This window comes from Rhinichthys klamathensis, unplaced genomic scaffold, assembly GCF_029890125.1.
Source record: "Rhinichthys klamathensis goyatoka isolate OS25496 unplaced genomic scaffold, OSU_Roscu_1.1 h1tg000140l_1, whole genome shotgun sequence".
NCBI classification, from domain to species: Eukaryota; Metazoa; Chordata; class Actinopteri; order Cypriniformes; family Leuciscidae; genus Rhinichthys; species Rhinichthys klamathensis.
Window position 1 is genome coordinate 2,741,485 of NW_026606675.1, and position 19,187 is coordinate 2,760,671.

The window sequence follows — 19,187 nt, forward strand, 5'->3', positions numbered from 1 at the left end:
CTTCTATCGCAGACGTGTGGTGTGACGGTGTGATTAATCAGAAGATTAATCATCATCATGAAAGATTAATTAGCAGAATTCGAGCGAAGTTGACGAGCTATAGTGGGAGATTTTCACTTTATCACGAGGAAGGTAAGTGCGTTTATTTATATATTCTACCTTTATGGAGTTAAGTGTCATGAGTCAGACAGTTTTTAATAACGTTAGTTACATTACTTTAAACGTGGCCACTAAACGTGGCTAATATAAGTCCATAAGCAGTTGGATACTAGTATTAGTATTAGTTGATGAAAGATACATCTCCATGGATGCTTGAGAGAATTAATTTACATTTTGAAATAAATCAAATCTATGTTGTCATCGTGATGACTGGTAAAGTTGGTGGATGAATTTACAGTTTAATACAGTAAGATACAGAAATATATTAAATAAACAGAAACGAGACTAATGTAAAAGTATACTTTCATTAATGTAACGTTACTGTCATTAGAATGACTTGCCAAAATTATCTGGTTGATTCATTTTAGGGCTGGATATTAGCAGACATTTTATGATTCCATTCAATTTTAATTCACGTGCTTTCGATTCTATTTCCAATTCGATTTTACATTTATTATTTTAATGTAAATCAGGTGTAATACATGTAACATTTTCTAAAACTTTCTCTCTATAGTTAATTTTTCTAAGTAACGAGTTTAGCTTCATTTGATCTGAGGCGCCACATTAAAGAGTGATAAAATGGTATTAAAATGGACTGAATTTGAAATCGGAGACTGTTTCTTATCAAAAGTAACAAGCCTCAAAACCTCACTGATCAACTATTTCTGTGTAAAATGTTGTATTTATTGATATAGACTACAGTCTGACAATAATGTACTGCATATAAAGCATATCTATCTATCTATCTATCTATCTATCTATCTATCTATCTATATATATATATATATATATATTTATATATTTATAAATACATACTAATTATGTTGTCTGGAATGTTTTCAGTCAACATTTTAAGAAAGAAGAGAATAAAACCTGAGCAGGATGCAAAAGAACACATATTGTCGGGCAAAGACAAAGCCTTCATTGAGGGACGACAAATCAACACATTCAAAGGTAAATTGTGCACCACAAGGCAATTTGACTATGTTCAGACTGCAGGCAAATCAAATCATAAAGTAGGCATGCACTTGTAAGAATTAAAAGTAGGCCTATTGCTGGCAGTCTGGACATGATCTTTCAAATTCACACATTTTACCCTTGGGTAAGCCGCTCATTTTCATAAAGGTTAAGAGATGAAAAAAAAAAAACTTTAAACAATTTTTTTATAATTATTATTTTAAAATAAATACATAAAACTATGTATACAGAGAATAGTGTAACCAAATTCAACTAGTAGGCTATATCACAGTGAAAACCAATGCTTGATTATTTTTTTTATTTTTTTTATTTCCTGCACCTCATATTACATTACACAGTTTTACAGGATTTAACTCTTTAAAAGGATAGGTTGGTTAGCTGTGTAACATATAGGTGCACTTGGATTCATGTTTTATTTGTATTATTATATATTTTTTTGCCCTTTTAGGGAGAGGTGTGTTTGCACTTGAGCACATTGAACCATCCACCTTTGTTGTTGAATACCGTGGGATTCTCTCTCAAAGTAAACATGTTAAAGATGTTCAAGGCAACTACTTGTTTGACTTCACATGGAATGGAACACGTTATTGGTAAGCTGGCTGTTTCTTTTTTGGTTTATTTATTTTTGGTTCATATTCAGAGCAAACTAGTTGCATGTCATTCTAATAAAAACAGTTATGATTATGATTTATTATTATTACTATTATTATTACAATATAGGGCTGCACGATTTGGGGAAAATGTCATTGTGATTATTGAGGTCAATATTGCAATTGGAATATGCGATTGCGATATAATAAACAAATGGTTTCATGAGTCAACTTGCTAGGTTCTAAAGCAAAATGCACACACAGATTAGTGATAATTCTGAAATGTGTATTTCTCAACTCAAACTAGCAACAACAACTAAATGATTGATAACATCTAAGCCATTGATGTCTGGATAAAAATTAATCCACCCCCATTTAAAACATTAATTAGAGCCATCCAACATTACAGTGATTCCATCATTACAATTGAAAGCTATAATTTTTTTTTTAAACATTTATTAGACGTCAAAAAATATAACAGCTTTTAATTTAAGTGAACTTCAAATAATCCTCACATAAACCCATTATAAATGACATGTCATATTTACCTGTGCCCTTCCTGTCTAACAGGTATGCAGAAATTTAATAAAGTTATCAAACAGTCTGCGACTCTGCGCTGCATAAATAATAAATAGACTAATCCTTATTAAAGCTACATAAGTTCTTTAGTCAAGAGCAGTGAGTAATTTTCTCTGTCCCCTTTGTTCTGTGATTAACTTTACTGACAGAAAGCTTTGGCTGCTGGCCCTTTAAGAGCAGCCGCTGCTGACAGAGACACGGATCTCACATGCGCCTCATCCTCTCACAACTCTATACGTCCATCATAAGACTGCTCTTATGTTATGAAGATACTCGACAAACGACATTTTGGCATAATTGTGTGTGTTGTTGTTCGTTCAAGAGCGAAAGAGAACTGTATTCTGGCGCGTGTCTTTCTGTGAGTCACAGTCGGACATTCAGCGCGCTCTCTTTTGACTTGTCTCGCATGAATGGTTTTAAGCAATCGCATGAGAGCATTATCATGTAACACTAGCCAAAGGATGACAAAAAATAACAGATGCTGCGTTAATTGCGTTAACAGCCCATTGTTTATTTTACATAAAATCGCAGCATTTTGCACCATATAATCGCACAGGCTTGACATCGCGATTACGATTGCGATAAGATTAATCGTGCCGCACTATTACAATAGCAGATTTGCTAGGGTTCTCATAACATTAGGAACTTATTAGTTAGTGATAATCAATAACATGGTTATTGTTCAACTGGGGTATTTTTTTTACCTTAAGTGGATCATCTGACCTATTAAATTCTTAGGAAGTCAAGTTCACTTTCACAATGTGTATTTGAATATAGGTTAAATAGGCCAAGGTTAGCCTAACCCAGTGGTTCTCAAACTTTTTCGGTCATTCCCCACTTTGGACAAGGGGGAATTTTCAAGCCCCACTGCCCCCATCGCCCCGACACAATGCTAATGAAATACGTAACAAGCTTAAAATGTTCCAATTTATTGAAGTAACAAGTAGTATCAGTATAGTAACAAGTTGTATCTAAATACAAACTAACTATCTACATCAGTGGTCTCAAACTCGCGGTCCGCGGGCCATTTGCGGCCCGCAGGGTGATATTTTGTGGCCCCCTACTTGACATTAAAGTTTAATGTTAGTGCGGCCCGTCGTTGCGTGTGCCGCGTTTAAAAAAAAAAAAAAAAATGTATCCCTTATGGGCTACCATAGATAGTCTCGTGACACGGTGGGTTTGTTGTCAATAGTTGTCATAGACAACCGCGAAGTACAAACATACTGCGCCTGGAAAAAATGAGCGCGTCGCTTCAATTATGAGCGCGCTTGCCGCGCGCCTACATTTGAAATAACGAACTTGAGCGCGCAAAATATGTGAGCGCGATATGTGAACGGCCCCTTGGCGAGCTACCACCAATCAGCCCACGAGCTACTGATAGCTCGCGAGCGACGTGTTGGAGAGAGACCCTGCTTTAAAACAATGTGAGAATAATCATTTTGAGCTTGTAATATGTGTCCAACAGGTTGATAAGAAGGTTTGCTTTGATTTGTGCAGTCAGTAATTTGAGACACTATACATGTGTAGAAAGAATTCAATAAGATGGGCAGACATGACTGCAAATATTTGTATTTCAAAAGCAATAATTGTTTTTCTAAGTATAATAAAAGGAAATGTGCCTTCCAAAAAAAAAAAAAAACATTCAATATCATTAATGTGTTGTATAAAGAAAATAAAAAGGACATAAGCAAATATAAATATCACAAATATGTGTTATAGACAAAGAAAGTTTGTAAAAATGAACTTCAACTGTCAGAAGGACAGCTCATAAAGAACCAATCATGTACAGAAAGGAATGTTCAAATTCAGAGGAACAGTTCAGAAGAAACGTTAATAATAAATATTGAGAAGATTGGATCAGTTGTGCTCCTTTTTTGGAATACTTGAATACTATTTTTTTGTGGAATCCTTGATGCGGCCCAGCCTGACCCCGACTCTACCTCCAGCAGCCCCCAGTTAAGTTGAGTTTGAGACCCCTGATCTACATCAAATAACAGCAAGTTCAAAAATAAAGAAAATGAAGTGCATCTGTGTCATAACTTGCATAAAATTCAAAAATAGAGAAAATAAAAGTGCCTCAAAAATAAAAAAGAAATAAAAGTGCCACTTTGCAATCTGTTAAAAAAAGAAAAGAAGAGAAATACATTTGGCAAGACAGGTCTATTTATCCCTGCATTAGTGACTGCAATGAGCCTGTTTTGCATTGCACAATTTCTCAAAGCAGGGTTGCAGGCTTGATACTGCCACTCTCAAATCATGTTCAATGTTCAGAGAAATTTCATGTCTTGTCGTAAGCCACAACATAATGACGTCACATATTTTCCAACCCAGCCCTCAGCCCCCACTTACGCATGAAACAGCTTCCAGCGCGCCTGGCCATCGGCGCGAAACATAGGCTACATATCTATGGGCGCAAAAGTTTGTTCCGCTACAATAAATATGCCGACGTCACGTCAATCATTATTTTGGGGGTGGGGAGGGGAATTCCTGTTACTTGTTGTCGCCCCCGGGGGTGATCGGTCTAATAAGCGGCAAGACACAGCTATAAGGACGGTTTGCTCTCACACGCGCTGCATTAATAGTCACACACAGCGCGCGCAGTCACTCTCTACTCTAGTGCGCGGTCTTGCTCCAGATTCCGGGAGATTGGATCTCATTTGCGGGCGTCAAGGAGCCGCTATCAATATGCGGGAGACTCCCGGAACTTCCGGGACATTTGGGATGTCTGGATAAAGATATAAAGGCATAAAAAGGAAAATTTCCTCCCGTTTGGCGCGCCCCACCTGTCACGTCTCTATTCCCCACCAGTGGGGCGCGCCCCACACTTTGAGAACCGCTGGCCTAACCCAAATGTTCAGTTAGAACCGTATGTTTCAGTGTGTGTCTATGTTTTAAGTTTCTTACTGCACTATTTTTATCACAGCATAGATGCAACAAAAGAGGACGGTGGAGGAATGATGATGACAAAAATCCAAATTGCAAAGTCAAGACAATCATTGTTGACGGAAGGCCACACCTGTGTCTGTTTAGTATAAGACATATCTTTCCAGATGAGGAGGTCACATACAACTATGGGGATTCCTCTTGGCCTTCGCGTTTAAGGGTGAGTCTCTTAAAGACTTTATCACTGAAAGTCAACCATGTTCTGTATTTCATGAATGTTAGTTTTTTATATGATGCAGATTATTTAAAAAAATTCTGCACGTCTGCTTTGTCCATGACGGAGCCATGAAAGGGACACTAGATATTTAGTCTTTGGTTGATACTAGAATTAGTTGCGGTGACCAATTGGCAAGCATCCTTGCCTCAGTGTTGTACCTGTCTTTCTCATAATTACAGGAATTGTGTGACGAGACATCAGTGGCTGTGACTGAATGCAGTGTGAATCCTTCCTCATCAGTGAAACAGAAAGTAAGTGAGCGCATGTTCCTTCATTGTTTTCTTCTCTTTGACACAGGCAATGTTAAGTGTAGGATGGTTGGGCATCATGCTAGACTGGTTGACGTGGACTGTCGTCTTAAAGACGCTGTTGTGACGTCTCAAATTTGAGTAAAATGTACATTGCTCGGTTCATTCATTTTCATAACTCGTGCGTTGGGGGATGGGCATGACACTGACCTGAAATATAAGGACAGTTCTCCACTACGAGGACCATCATGTCAGGGTTAGGGTTTGTGGAAAAGATGTTGCTTTGGGTACAGTTGGTACTCAACACGAATAATACTTTTACCGCTCCCGTGGCGGTAAAATTCGGATGTGTATTTGCTGCCTTTTACCGCTAAGAGGCGCTACAATCACAGACTTTGAAAGGTGTCAGTTTATTCTCTCTATTGCGTAATCTACCGCCGCGCCGCGACTCATTCAGAGCGATTGAAAGCTGGTAACAGATGAATTCAAGTGAAACATTGTAGTTAAACGAATTCATAATCACAATACTGAAATTAAATTGAATAAATAGTGAAAACATTACAACATAAAACATTGCAACAGAAATATATTAGGCTATCAATGAGGGTCTGGAAGAGCATAAGACGTAATTTAATAGCGTTCAGACGGTAGCTCAGTGGTTAACGCAACATGAGCCTCACGGAGCTTCAAGCGATCCGAGATCGAATCTCAATGTAGCCAACATGCTGTTGGCCGACTTCATTTGTGTTTTACCGTTCTTGATGCTTAAATAGGTAACTGTTTATTAGCGACTTCATTAACTGTTTATTTATTTAATGTCAAGCGTTTTGTTTAATTATCAATGCCACATTAACGTAAATTTGCTACATTCCATGTCCGCTGCACACAAAACTGATGAGAGAAATGAAAATAAATAAAAAAAGAAAGCTGATCGCGTCAGAAAATGAAAATAATGAAGCTCGTCTTTAATCTGCTAAATTATTGTTTTGTGAATCATTCACGAAATTGAGTTGACTGACAGTGAGTGATACCTGGCCATAGCAACGGGAGAAATTTTTCAAAACAGATCCATACATTGAACAAATCAGAAAAGACTGATTTTGTTGACTTGACAGACTAACTAAATAGTATTACTTTCAATATAAAAACAAATGAAAATGTAAAAGAACACTACAATTAATTAAGTTTGAAACCCATCGCAAATTTTGAAGAATGTAAGAAACACAGAATCTTATTCTTGCAACATTTTAAATTTGTATTGCCAAAGAAATTTCAGCTAAATTAAACAATTAAAACAGTACAAAACAAAAATAGTCCAAAGCCACATAAATTAAGAACATGCGTTTTTCTTTGTCTGTCTCTCGTGCTGGATCTCTTTTTAGCAAGTTTATTTTGTCTCCCTCCCTCCCTCCAAAAAAAAAAACTGTAACAAATTATTTAGCCTTTGTTGCTTTAAAGACAAAGCATGCCTTGTTGAATTCACCTTACAATAAAACGAGGTTGATCGCAAATTAAAGAGCTCTGTATCTGCTGTGGCATGAACGTGTTTAGTCAACAGTTAATGTTTAGATAATGCCAGATTGTTGACAATCATACACAGTGCTCATTCTAAAACTCTAAAACTCTACAAAACCAGTTGAAACAACTGGATTGAACACTTTAATTGAAATTTTGTGTGAAAACTTTAAATACAAAAAATAAACTACAATATTTATAATTTAATAAGATATAGGGCCTACATTTGGACACACCGAGAGATTTATAAGAATTTAGCCTTTGCCTGCTCATTGGGCTGGCTATCCGACATCTCCATATGAAAGAGGAACATTAACACCTATTGTGCCGATAAAGCCACTGTCCCTCCAACCCCCCCACAGGCTCTCTGAGACTGACTTACAACAAAAAGAAGTCGCAATTCACACTTAAACCGCTATTCTAGCATTAGACTATTAAAGTGTTGATAATGAAGGAATTAAATAATGTAAGCTACATGTAGTGATATTTCTGTCATGAAACTTTATTACTAAATATTTCATTTCAATAATTCATTCAATTTCAATAAGTTGTTCTTTTTTATTCAAATAAACCTCGAACCACAGTGCTCCGTTGTGCTGCTGTTAAACTAAATAACATTTATAGAATAATTATGAACTTAAATGAAACAATATAGCAACATTTCGACAAAAATTATTTGATCTGCTTTTACATTTTAATTCAGGGCGATTTAGCCTACATTTAATTAGAGCGAGATTTTCCCCCTTGTCCTTTCCTCGTTGGGAAGCGCTCACATCATAGCTAAACATGTTTGAGTAGATCATCTGTACCTCTCAGTTTCAGATGGATTACATAATCAGATAACATTTATTAAATATTTAGACATTTAAAGGCTTTAGACATAGCCGATTTCTTATCGTGACTGAGCTGAGGCAAGTGGTTTTCGGTTCATTTTTGTGACGCGCAGTTCCCGGAGACAGAGACGAGACGACAGCTAAAATGTTGTTAGCCTAATATGAATAGAAGTTTACAGTTTTGAACGATGTAGGCAAAAAATACGGAGTAGCCTATTAAGCTATTTTAGCTGTTATGAGAAAAATAAATCCAAATGAACGCGCCGCCGTGTTTGTCGAACTCTAATTCAACATGCCAGAATAAAACCCGACTTTAGAACAATAGCGCCACTCGGCGTGGTGTGCCAAAACACTTAATTATAAACTTCAATATTTCATTCAAAATAATCTCAACGCTTTGTGACCTTTTGAAAAGCCGTGCATAGGGCCTACATTAAGGCCACTGGAACTAATGAACAACTGAAACGCTGGTTTTGATTTTATTGTTTGTCGTTTAAACGTGCCTGTTGCATATCTCTATTTTATATATTGTATATGGTATATTGGTGAAGTAGCCTATAGCCTATAGGGAATCCCAAAAATTTATATAGGCTATAGCTATTTATAAATTACGATTGGTATTATTATACAGATGTAAAGTCATTCTGTTGGATACTATTTGTTCCTGTGTAAAATGGAAATGCTTGGCAATTTTATTTTATAAATATAAGCAAAAACTATATGGTGTAACAGAGTTTTAGAATAGACAAATCTCTCTGCATTAATAATCGGATATAAAATGCATTAATAGGCTAATATAAAATTTACAAAAGTACCAAGTTTGTTCGGGATTTGAACCCGTGTCATCTAAATGATCGAACCGTAAGTTCTTCCACTCGGCCATGATTTTACTCTTTGTGAAATGACCAAACGTTTGTTTCTCCAGTGTGTTCGTTCACATGAGCGAGAAAACGTTTTATCGTTAGCATATTGTAGACCTTTTACAGTTTAAAAAAAGATGATATCTTATCTGTATGACCAAAAATTACGGAGTAGGCTAGCCTTTTAAGTTCTTTTAGCTGTAATGAGAAAAAAATTAATTCAAGTGAAAGCGCCGCCGCGTTTGTCGAACTCTAGTTCAACATGCCAGAATAAAACCCAATTTTAGAACAATGCGTAGCGCCACTCGGTGTGCCAAAACACTTAATTATAAACAATCAATATTTCGTTCAAAAACATCTCAAAACGCTTTGTGACATTCTGAAAAGCCGTGAATGTATTAAGGCCACTGGAACCAGGATCGTAGCTGAAACGCGCTGCATTATCTCTCAATACAGGAGCAGAAGCGCCAGTTCAGATTGTATCGTTTGTTGTTTAAACGTGCGTGTTGCATATTTTTAAAAATATATAATATATTTGATATGGTCTATTGGTGAATTAGGCTATAGCATTGATTACTGTGGAGGGGGGAAATCCCCCACCAGCAAATCGCACCTTGTTACACAACCATGTTTTTAAAAACTCTTTCTGTAGCCTATATGGAACCCCATGAAGTTTTTTTTTCTATTTTTTTTAACATAACTGCTTTTGAAATTACGATTGGAATTATTATACAGATTGATATAAATTAAGTCAATCTGTTGGATAATATTTGTTCCTTTGTGTAAAATGGAATCGGTTCATTCATTTTCATAACTCGTGCGTTGGGGGATGGGCATGACACTGACCTGAAATATAAGGACAGTTCTCCACTACGAGGACCATCATGTCAGGGTTAGGGTTTGAGGAAAAGATGTTGCTTTGGGTATGTGTCGGCTGCTTCTTTATTGTGGGTAAGCTGTAGACCCAATATGCACACTTTTCAATCTGGATATGCTTTGTGACTTTCAGTCACAGAGACGTAAACTGTTAAGGCCCATTCACACCAACCATAACTGTGTTAGGGTCCAACCAGCAGACGGTAACGCTCTGTTTATTGTGATCGCATCTTTGACTGCCGCTTATATACTGAAGCATGTTATAGCAGAATTGATTCCGATTGGCTGTCAATTAAGCAATGTATCGCAATACAAAAATGCAACAATATATATTGTGGATAGTGACAATGTGTATTGTGGACAGTACACCCAAAATAAAAATTTCTGTGTGAGGGGAAACAATCAAGTTTACAGAGTTTAATTAGGCATTTTAATCAACAGTTAAAAAAAAGTTACCCTTTTACCACGTCTTGGAGTATCTCTATAATATCGTATCGTGTTATGTATCGAATCGTGACATGAGGGTATCGTTACACCCCTACTGCCAATGTTTCTAGCGTTTCTCAGCTGGTAAAATAGTTATGAAAGTGATTTTTTTGTTTTTGTTTCTCTGTGTTGTTATCGTGTAAGCTGTGGTGTAGACTCTGCTATTCCTTAATACTGAGAGGATTTTTTAGGCCTATAATTGAATAGATATATAGTTTTTAGTTTGAACAGGCCTTTTTTAGTTGGTAAAATTCATCCTGTCCTCAGCTAGCGGGGAGGGGTTTGCGTTTAGGGAGATTTTCTTGTCTAATATCTGCATTTTAAGGGTCATTTTAGGAGGGAAAGCATAAATAACATCCGCGTTCATACTAATTTGTTAAATGTTATGCATCAGAATGAAACCATTTTATGACAACAGCATACAATTGCTCTGTCTGATTTCAGATGACCACATCAAAGATGGTTGCAAAGAAAGGAGATTCAGCTTTGACTGGAAAGGAAATGGTATGTTGATGTTTATTATGTAATGTGTATTTGATTTATTTGACTTTATAGACAAGATCTACATGTATCAGCCTCCTCCTTACATGTTTTATATGTCTGTTTGTCCAAAAAAATGGCTTGGCCTTACATGCAAATGTCAGTATCTGCATCATTGTTAGAAACCCAGTCATACTATTGAATGGTCGTGCAACACATTTTCCCCTGAGACGAGAGAAATCCGCTATTTACCTTTTTCACTTCCTCCTAAAATCGTAATTTTACGTCATTGTAGGAGGAAGTGTAAGAGGGGGGGATTTCTGTAAAGACTACAAGCTCTAGTTCCCACCCTTTCAAACCCGCCCATAGGGGGTTGGACCTAATGCGCTAACAGACCTATCACAGATCAGTGCCGTGCGTTTGATTTCACCGGCAGAAACTTTTTCATTTCAGCGGTGCCAATTTCTACTGTACGATATCGAGATAAAAGACGGAAGGAGGAAACTTTCACGGTGAAACTAAGTCGTAGCTTTCCTTGCTGTGCTGTGGATCGTTAATCGAAACCTAGAGGACTATGGGCGCGCGCGCCGCTGTGTGAGAAATAAATAAATAAAAGTGGAACGCAGTGTGTGTGTTAAGCTCACCCTACGGTTTTGATATTTGCACTAATAAAGTGTGTAAACATTCGCTCGTTATGGATGAACAAGATAGTGAAAAACGGACGGTAAAAATGACTGAGAAAGCTGTGGAAGAACACAAGTCCAGACAACTTCATGCACTGAGATATAAGCTATCTCAGCTAACGAGCATGATAAAGCAAATAATTAGTTCGCAAAGTAACTCTTCACTAGAAATTGTGTGAAATGATTTCCAGGCGGTAGGTAGTGGGAGTGGCCTGCGGAGCTGAGCATTGCAATGCACTATGGGGATTGTTGTCTACAATCCACAAGCACTAAAAAGTCATTTTCTGCCTTTTATCGGCCAAGAAGGACCCAAATTAGAAATGTATGCTACTATTCTACTACATATATGACCCACTTTCAATACATATTCATGTCTCAACCGGTGGAATTACCCTTTAAACAGAAAAAAGAATAAAAAAACACCATTATTAACCAGGTAATGGTCATTTCAAGTAATCGTTTCTGGTTTTTCCCCAGTTTTTGTTTTCATTCTTTGAACTGGTTCAGAGCCCTCATATTTACATAATAATAATAATTATTATTATTATATACCTGTTTGCCGTGTAGAGAAGATGAATAGTGTGTTGCTTTTTTTCCCTTAGAAAAAACAAAAATGGGCCTGGGTGAGGCTGACAGCTCCACAGGTATGTGTGTGCGCATATATTTTAGATATTTATTTGAGAAAAAGGATACATGTTGATTTTATTTTTTATCTTCCACAGTAATTCAGTGTAAAGTGGTCATTTTCATGTTACACAGGACCAGAGACTAGTTTTCCCTGTGTGCTTATCTGCTGATATTTCACATGGTCCGAAACTGTTTGGATTGTAGGGCTGGAATACATTTTAATTGTTGCTTTTTACCCCTCAGGAAAAAGCCAAATGAATCAGGATGAAACTGAGAACTCCAGAGGTATTTAAACATTTGGGTATATTAAAGTTATTCCATGTATATACATATAGGTGTATAGGTATACATATGTGTATGTATATGTTTGTTTGTTTGTTTGTTTGTTTTACAGGGACCAAATTGAGGAGAATTGCGAAAAGGCCATGGAGCCCAAATGAAGTGAATGCTGTCATGAAACATTTCAGAGTCCATATTTCAAAGGGACACCTTGCAACAAAGGCAGAGTGTGAGCAGTGCAAGACTGCAGAGGACCCTGTTCTGAGAGAAAGAACGGCCCAAAATATAAGGGATTTCGTGAGGAACCGAGGTTTGATGTTGAAAAAGAAATCTTCTTAGAGTTCTTCGAGAGATCAGTGTCGCCTTCCATTAAAGGTTGTATCAGCGATTTCAGGCCCAAAAAAGGCCCAAATATAAATGATCACATTCATCTAATTTTCCGCTAGCTGCCCGCTCCATAAGCATGCCGTCCAAAAACCGTGTCTCTGTAGGCAGCCTAGGCTCTGAGATCTGCACACAAAAGGTGGGGGTGTTGTGGTTTGAGATTTTGCGGTGATTGGTTGGAACACTGTTTATTTTGGTTTTGAGTGGTTGGTGAAACCCATTGTTTTTGTGTGCAGATCTCAGAGCCTAGGCTGCCTACAGAGAAGCGTTTTTTGGACGGCATACTTATGGGGCGGCCAGCTAGCGGATCGTTAGGAAAGATTAGATGAATGTGATCATTTATGTTTGGGCCTGAAATCGCTGATACAACCTTTAATGTCTGTGGGTTTTGTTCTCTAAAGTGTTGTTGGGCCAGAAGAGTGTTCAAGACATCCTTTTATTTACTTTTATTAAAACACTGTTTTGAAAGAAATGTACAAATACATGCATTTACTGGAAGGCAATTTAATTTGGTTTTATTTCCAGTGTGTTGCTGAGGTCATTTTGAGGCACACTCCCTCATGCACTTTAGTCCCATAATGGTTAGAGATGCACCGATTACAATTTTCTAGGCCGATTCCGAGTTTGACCTGCCGATACCGATTTTAGCCGATTCCGATTTCATTTTTTTCTAACCACTTTACAGCACACACAAATATTTATTTTCTATTTTTTTTTTTTTATAAAACACCATATACTTCTACCCAAACTGAATAATAAAAACAAGTTTAAATGGGTGAATTTTCTATAAATATGTTTGAGTCTTCTTCATTTTCTTTTCTGACATAGCCTACTCCAGTTCTTGTTAAAACACACTAGACATGCAAATTGTGCATTTTGGCCACTTTTTGTGTGAAATCATATTTATTTTGCCCATCAAAAAAAGTGTGCTTTCACTTTAATTGAGTGTGAGCAGCGCAGCAAAAATAGACTCTGTGCCGAAACCGCTTCACTGCTGCTCACGCGACGCTCCTGCTTGACGCTCTGCTCCCGCTCCCAGTGTGATGCATTCACTGATTAACATGCACGCTGAAAAAAATACACGCCTCACACGCTTGCGGTGTGAAACGGCCGTAATTCACGAGGTTTTCTACATGTGCGTTCCGTGTGCACGTGTGATGCTGATGTTAATCATGCGGCGCCCGAGTGCGTTTGACCGGTATAAAATCGGCATATGTCAGACTGACCGGCCGATCGCCGGTCATGGCCGATCACGTGAAAATCGTCCAATTCCGGTCCCAAGCCGATCAATCGGTGCATCTCTAATAATGGCCTTATTAGATCTCAGTTGTTGAGCCTTTTTTTACCATTTGCAAAATAAAAATTGCCCTTTCAGTTTAATTTTGTTAGTTTTTATTGGCTGTCTAGTTGCATTTCTTCATCTAATTGCCCTTTAACTAGTCTTCTATGAAGTGTAAAACTTGCTGATCTTTGATCACTGAATTTTCTCCAACCAGGTTCATTTTGCACCACATGTGTATATGTTGGTTGATATAGCAACAGCACATTGTAGCACTATTTCCTTAGGTGTGCGTATTACTTTTACAGGTTTAGTGGCAGCAAAAAGATGCACAATCATTTGTGAATTCACTCTTTAATGTAGAATAGTTGATTTGGTTTAGTATGGTTAACTCTAATACAGGTACTCCTGCTATGTGTGGAGTTAATAGTGATGTCCATTTAAACCCAGTTTGTCCTCATAATCAAGGGTTAGTCAGGTGTTTGTGTGTGTTTGAGAGGTCCAGTTAAACCCAAAATGTCCTCATAATCAAGGGTTAGTCAGGTGTTTGTGTGTGTTTGAGAGGTCCAGTTAAACCCAAAATGTCCTCATAATCAAGGGTTAGTCAGGTGTTTGTGTGTGTTTGTGAGGTCCAGTTAAACCCAAAATGTCCTCATAATCAAGGGTTAGTTAGGTGTTTGTGTGTGTTTGAGAGTGTGTGTGTGAGTGAGGTCCAGTTAAACCCAAAATGTCCTCATAATCAAGGGTTAGTTAGGTGTTTGAGAGTGTGTGTGTGAGTGAGGTCCAGTTAAACCCAAAATGTCCTCATAATCAAGGGTTAGTTAGGTGTTTGTGTGTGTTTGAGAGTGTGTGTGAGTGAGGTCCAGTTAAACCCAAAATGTCCTCATAATCAAGGGTTAGTCAGGTGTTTGTGTGTGTTTGTGAGGTCCAGTTAAACCCAAAATGTCCTCATAATCAAGGGTTAGTTAGGTGTTTGTGTGTGTTTGAGTGTGTGTGTGAGTGAGGTCCAGTTAAACCCAAAATGTCCTCATAATCAAGGGTTAGTTAGGTGTTTGAGAGTGTGTGTGAGGTGAGGTCCAGTTAAACCCAAAATGTCCTCATAATCAAGGGTTAGTTAGGTGTTTGAGAGTGTGTGTGAGGTGAGGTCCAGTTAAACCCAAAATGTCCTCATAATCAAGGGTTAGTTAGGTGTTTGAGAGTGTGTGTGAGGTGAGGTCCAGTTAAACCCAAAATGTCCTCATAATCAAGGGTTAGTTAGGTGTTTGAGAGTGTGTGTGAGGTGAGGTCCAGTTAAACCCAAAATGTCCTCATAATCAAGGGTTAGTCAGGTGTTTGTGTGTGTATGCATGATTCATATGGTTACTGATGTCCAGTTAAACCCAAATGGTCAGCAATGTTCATTTAGATACTAATAGCAAGTCTTGAACAATCTTCTCTTTTGACATTAACAAAACCCAAACCCAATCAACTGGAAATATTTAGCTTTATTCAAAACTATCTTTAGACAAAACTTCTTAAAATCTAATTAATAAATTAAGACTGACATTCAAGGTTCAATTATGAAAAATACTTGTGGGTGAATGCATTTGTCAGTGATGGTTAAATAGTAAACTCTCCTTTTGGTTTTTTAATTTCTTAATTTTTAAAGCTAAAATATTTCCGTATTTCACTTTCCCTCTTCTCTCTTTGCTCTTCACTCACTTCACACCTGCTAAATCTCACATTACAAACTCAGGTTAGTTTTCTGAAATCTCTCTTAAAGTTTAAGCCAGGTTGAACAATTGCTGATAATTTCTTGTTTTGTTTTTCTATATGCTGGTATTGAAACAAACTTAAGTGATGCGGCACTCTCATGGGTAAAGTTAGTCCAGGTTATACCAGGTTAGTCCTCATAATTAAGGGTTAGGTGTGTGTGTGTATGTGTGAGATGTCCAGATAAACCGGGGTTGTCCTCATAATTAAGGGTCAGGTGTGTGTGTGTGTGTATGTATGTGAGTGATGTCCAGATAAACCAGGGTAGTCCTCATAAATCATAATTAAATCAGGAAACGCCCACTCCTGCCCTGTCCTTACAGTGCTTTAGTTTGTCAGGTCTTCATATTACCAGACTGTTTCATTAGAATTAAATTCTGAGCAGTCAGATTTTTACCCCATGCCATAAGGAGCAGTTTAATATTTCTTATTAATCTCTATGACAAAGGGAAAGGTGGGTCCCCATAAACCAGGATGGAACTTTTTAGGGGAAAAAGTCTTTATAAACCACCCGTACCAGTATGTGTGTGTGTGTGTGTGTGTGTGTGTGTGTGTGTGTGTGTGTTTTAAGTTAACAGTTATTAGGTAAGTTTGACAAGTGAATGCGGTTATTGGCAAATGCAATATTCTCAAAATTACTAAATATCAGCTGATTACTCACCAAATCACCATTATTTAAAGTGAAACGAACTTAACCATGTAAAGGGACACAATGCAGATATAACTGAGACCAGCTAGTAAAGAGCTGTGTGCATGCAAACCTCACTTCCCTGGCTTCAAGAGGAGCACTAGTGACTGACACTAGAGGCTGCGGTCTTTAGCGTCCTTGTTAGTGCGCCCGCCTCCCGTGCCCTGGTTTGAATCCTGCTTGGAGCAGGTGCGAGGAGGACCAGTTATACAGGGTAACCAGAAATAGTGATTTAGCTCTGTTGCACTTCCCTGCAACTTGTTACTGGAAATCTGCACTAAAATTTCAAATGAAAAATGCAGATAGGTTAGCAGCAGTGTCACTATACGCGTAGTTAGTTACTCCTCAACACTGTGACAAACCCTCTCAAGCTGACTCACGCATTTTACTTGCCTCAGTGTTTGGAGAGCATAAATAAGCGAGAATCATTCTGTTGAGATACAGAAGATAAGCAATCAAGTGCCACTCAGTATGCCGTGCCAAGCGTTTTCAACACATTCAAACCACTGTGTCACGTTAAACCTTCTTGACACTCATCCAAGAATTCAGGGACGGTCTCAATTACTCAATATCTGCATCTGTTCTGGAAAGTCAGAGAGACTCTTAGCAGATGAAAGAGAGGAGATGCCGTAATTGAGAGCAGGCCGCATGCTGTGTGGGTTTAAGCAGATGTAATGCACTGGAGCAGAATTAGGTTAAAAGGCGGAGTGTTCGTTTTTACAGTCTCTGGTGGCCTCTGAGCCTGTTGCGAGTGCTTGTGACTGTATTATTAAACCCACTTCACACACTTTCATCCCATGTCGATGTCAGTATTGGAAAACAGCTTGGGAATGTCCCCTCTGGGTCATTCAGCACAATGCGTGACACAGGGGACTTCCTTCTAAACAGGGCGTAGTGGGGACTGGTGCGATGGCCCAGCTTTCCCACTTCTACTCATTGTCATGGCAAACATAGATGCCGATATTGGACAGGAGTTTTTTCCTCCCCTCTTGCCCATCTCAAAGACCACCAAGACTAAACATTACCAAGGTTGACCAGATTAAACCAGCCTAATATGTTAAGATGGTCTCCTAGACTGGCCAAGCTGATTAAACTGGTCTGTGTTGATGGTTTTAAAGAGGTTTTGTACATGTGAGCTGCTAAAAAAAAAACATCTTAATCAAGCCGGTTTGCTAAAAAAGCAGGAACGGCTGGCTAAACCAACTAAACATCATCTTGGTCAGGCTTAGGGACCAGGTTAACAACCTTTGCCAGGCTGGGAGAGCAGCTAGACCACTTTAAACTAGCTAAGACCAGAAAACAACCTTAGCCTGTTTTAAGCCATTTTTTAGCAGCTGAAAATCCAAATAATATATCTTTTTTGTGGATACATTACTGCACCATAGTACGTAATGGGATTTTGGGAAAACTTGAGGGGAAAAAACCCTATTGGTGTTTTGTTTGTGCCTTCAATAATTAATTTAAAATTCTGTACTAAAGAAAATGCAACGTACACCCTATGAATTTTACAACAGAAAAGCACAAATTCTTTCAATAACACGAACAACATGTCTACAGGAAAATGTGAAGCTTGTCTACATGGACTGCATTCGAATCAAAACAGTTGAGGATGGACCAATTCCTCAATCCTTAGTGTGGGAAACAAGGGAGCCTCTCATTTAAAAGTTATCCTCATACATCATTTATGTTGTTTTTACTTTAAATTCCACATTATTTTGTTACATAGATGAAAAAATTAACTCACAAAATCCTCACTTCCAAAGACCATCTTAGAAACTACAGCCAAGAAATGAAGAGAAAAATCAGGAAAAATCAGGAACAATAATGGTTTACATTATCCCTTATGTTTCAGATGAGTGATCGACTTGAGCCCTTCACACATTCTCAGACTCCAGGAAGAGCTTTGCTCCCATCTTCCCCGAACCATTACTTCCCACATGCCATTATCAGTCATGGGCAATGCAGCAGCAGAAAGGTATGTCTCAATCCACAGGGTATAAGTTCCCCCAAAAACAGAAGGTAAAGTTGGCTCTCCGCTCTACACACAGAGAGTGTTACTTACTGGGTATTGTGGTGGTCATACTGTGTCCCGTATGGCAGTGTATTAACGAACAGCATGCAAACACCTTCTGTTGAAACATCTGCGACAGGCACATTTTTAGGCTGCCTTCCAAATCTGAAAAAAGGAAAAGAAAATGTTCTCGATCTGCTGCTTTTTGCTTTTGAAGGTGTGCAAAATATCTCTCTCGCATATGCGGCAGTTTCTCCCCCTTCTCTTTGGCCCCTCTATCCACTCTCCCTTCTTTAAAACCTTAATTCATCGGCTGAACCTAGAACAACTTCTTACAAGTAGTGGCCAAGGACAAGAACAAAAGCAAGTATTCAGAAAAATGTTCAGCAGACATTCAATGCAGTGTTTTCTTTTTTTTATGAATTTACCGACACAAAAATTACACAGTCCTCAGGCTCAAATCTAAACCTGACTTAGTCCTGACTGAAATAATTCTCAATAATACTGTCTGAAGGCACTTGGTTTTTGTTCTGAATCATGAATGCAGCTCACATCGAAAATGGCCCCATTTATTTCTTACAGTCTAAGGGCCCTTTCACACTGAGCGCCAAGAAACAGCGCAAATGTGCGATGCAATGACGCTCTCAAAAATCGAAAACAATAGATCCCTATGGAGCTATTCATACCGGGTGCGTTCAATCATAGCGCGACAAAGCGAGA

General features: G+C 38.1%; 1 protein-coding gene and 1 long non-coding RNA gene across 5 annotated transcripts in view; one reads left to right on the top strand and one right to left on the bottom strand.

Annotated features, from left to right (window-relative positions):
• The window catches only part of runx1t1 (RUNX1 partner transcriptional co-repressor 1), a 130,925-nt gene extending 112,338 nt beyond the window's left edge, over positions 1 to 18,587 (bottom strand). The window contains exon 1 of one of the 3 annotated variants that reach the window (XM_056257661.1): positions 18,519 to 18,587. In XM_056257661.1, the coding sequence (XP_056113636.1) occupies positions 18,519 to 18,537 (19 nt within the window). In that variant the 5' untranslated portion in view covers positions 18,538 to 18,587. The remainder of the gene's footprint in view (positions 1 to 18,518) is intronic. The other 2 variants (XM_056257660.1, XM_056257662.1) reach the window with 2 other exon arrangements.
• LOC130090002 (uncharacterized) lies at positions 1,017 to 5,256 on the top strand. Of its 2 annotated transcripts, none has more exons than XR_008807622.1 (3): positions 1,017 to 1,113; positions 1,586 to 1,727; positions 5,230 to 5,256. It is a non-coding gene; the product is annotated as an uncharacterized LOC130090002 (long non-coding RNA). The 2 variants fall into 2 exon arrangements; XR_008807621.1 differs by having other exon boundaries at positions 5,235 to 5,253.
• Positions 18,588 to 19,187: the final 600 nt, after the last annotated feature.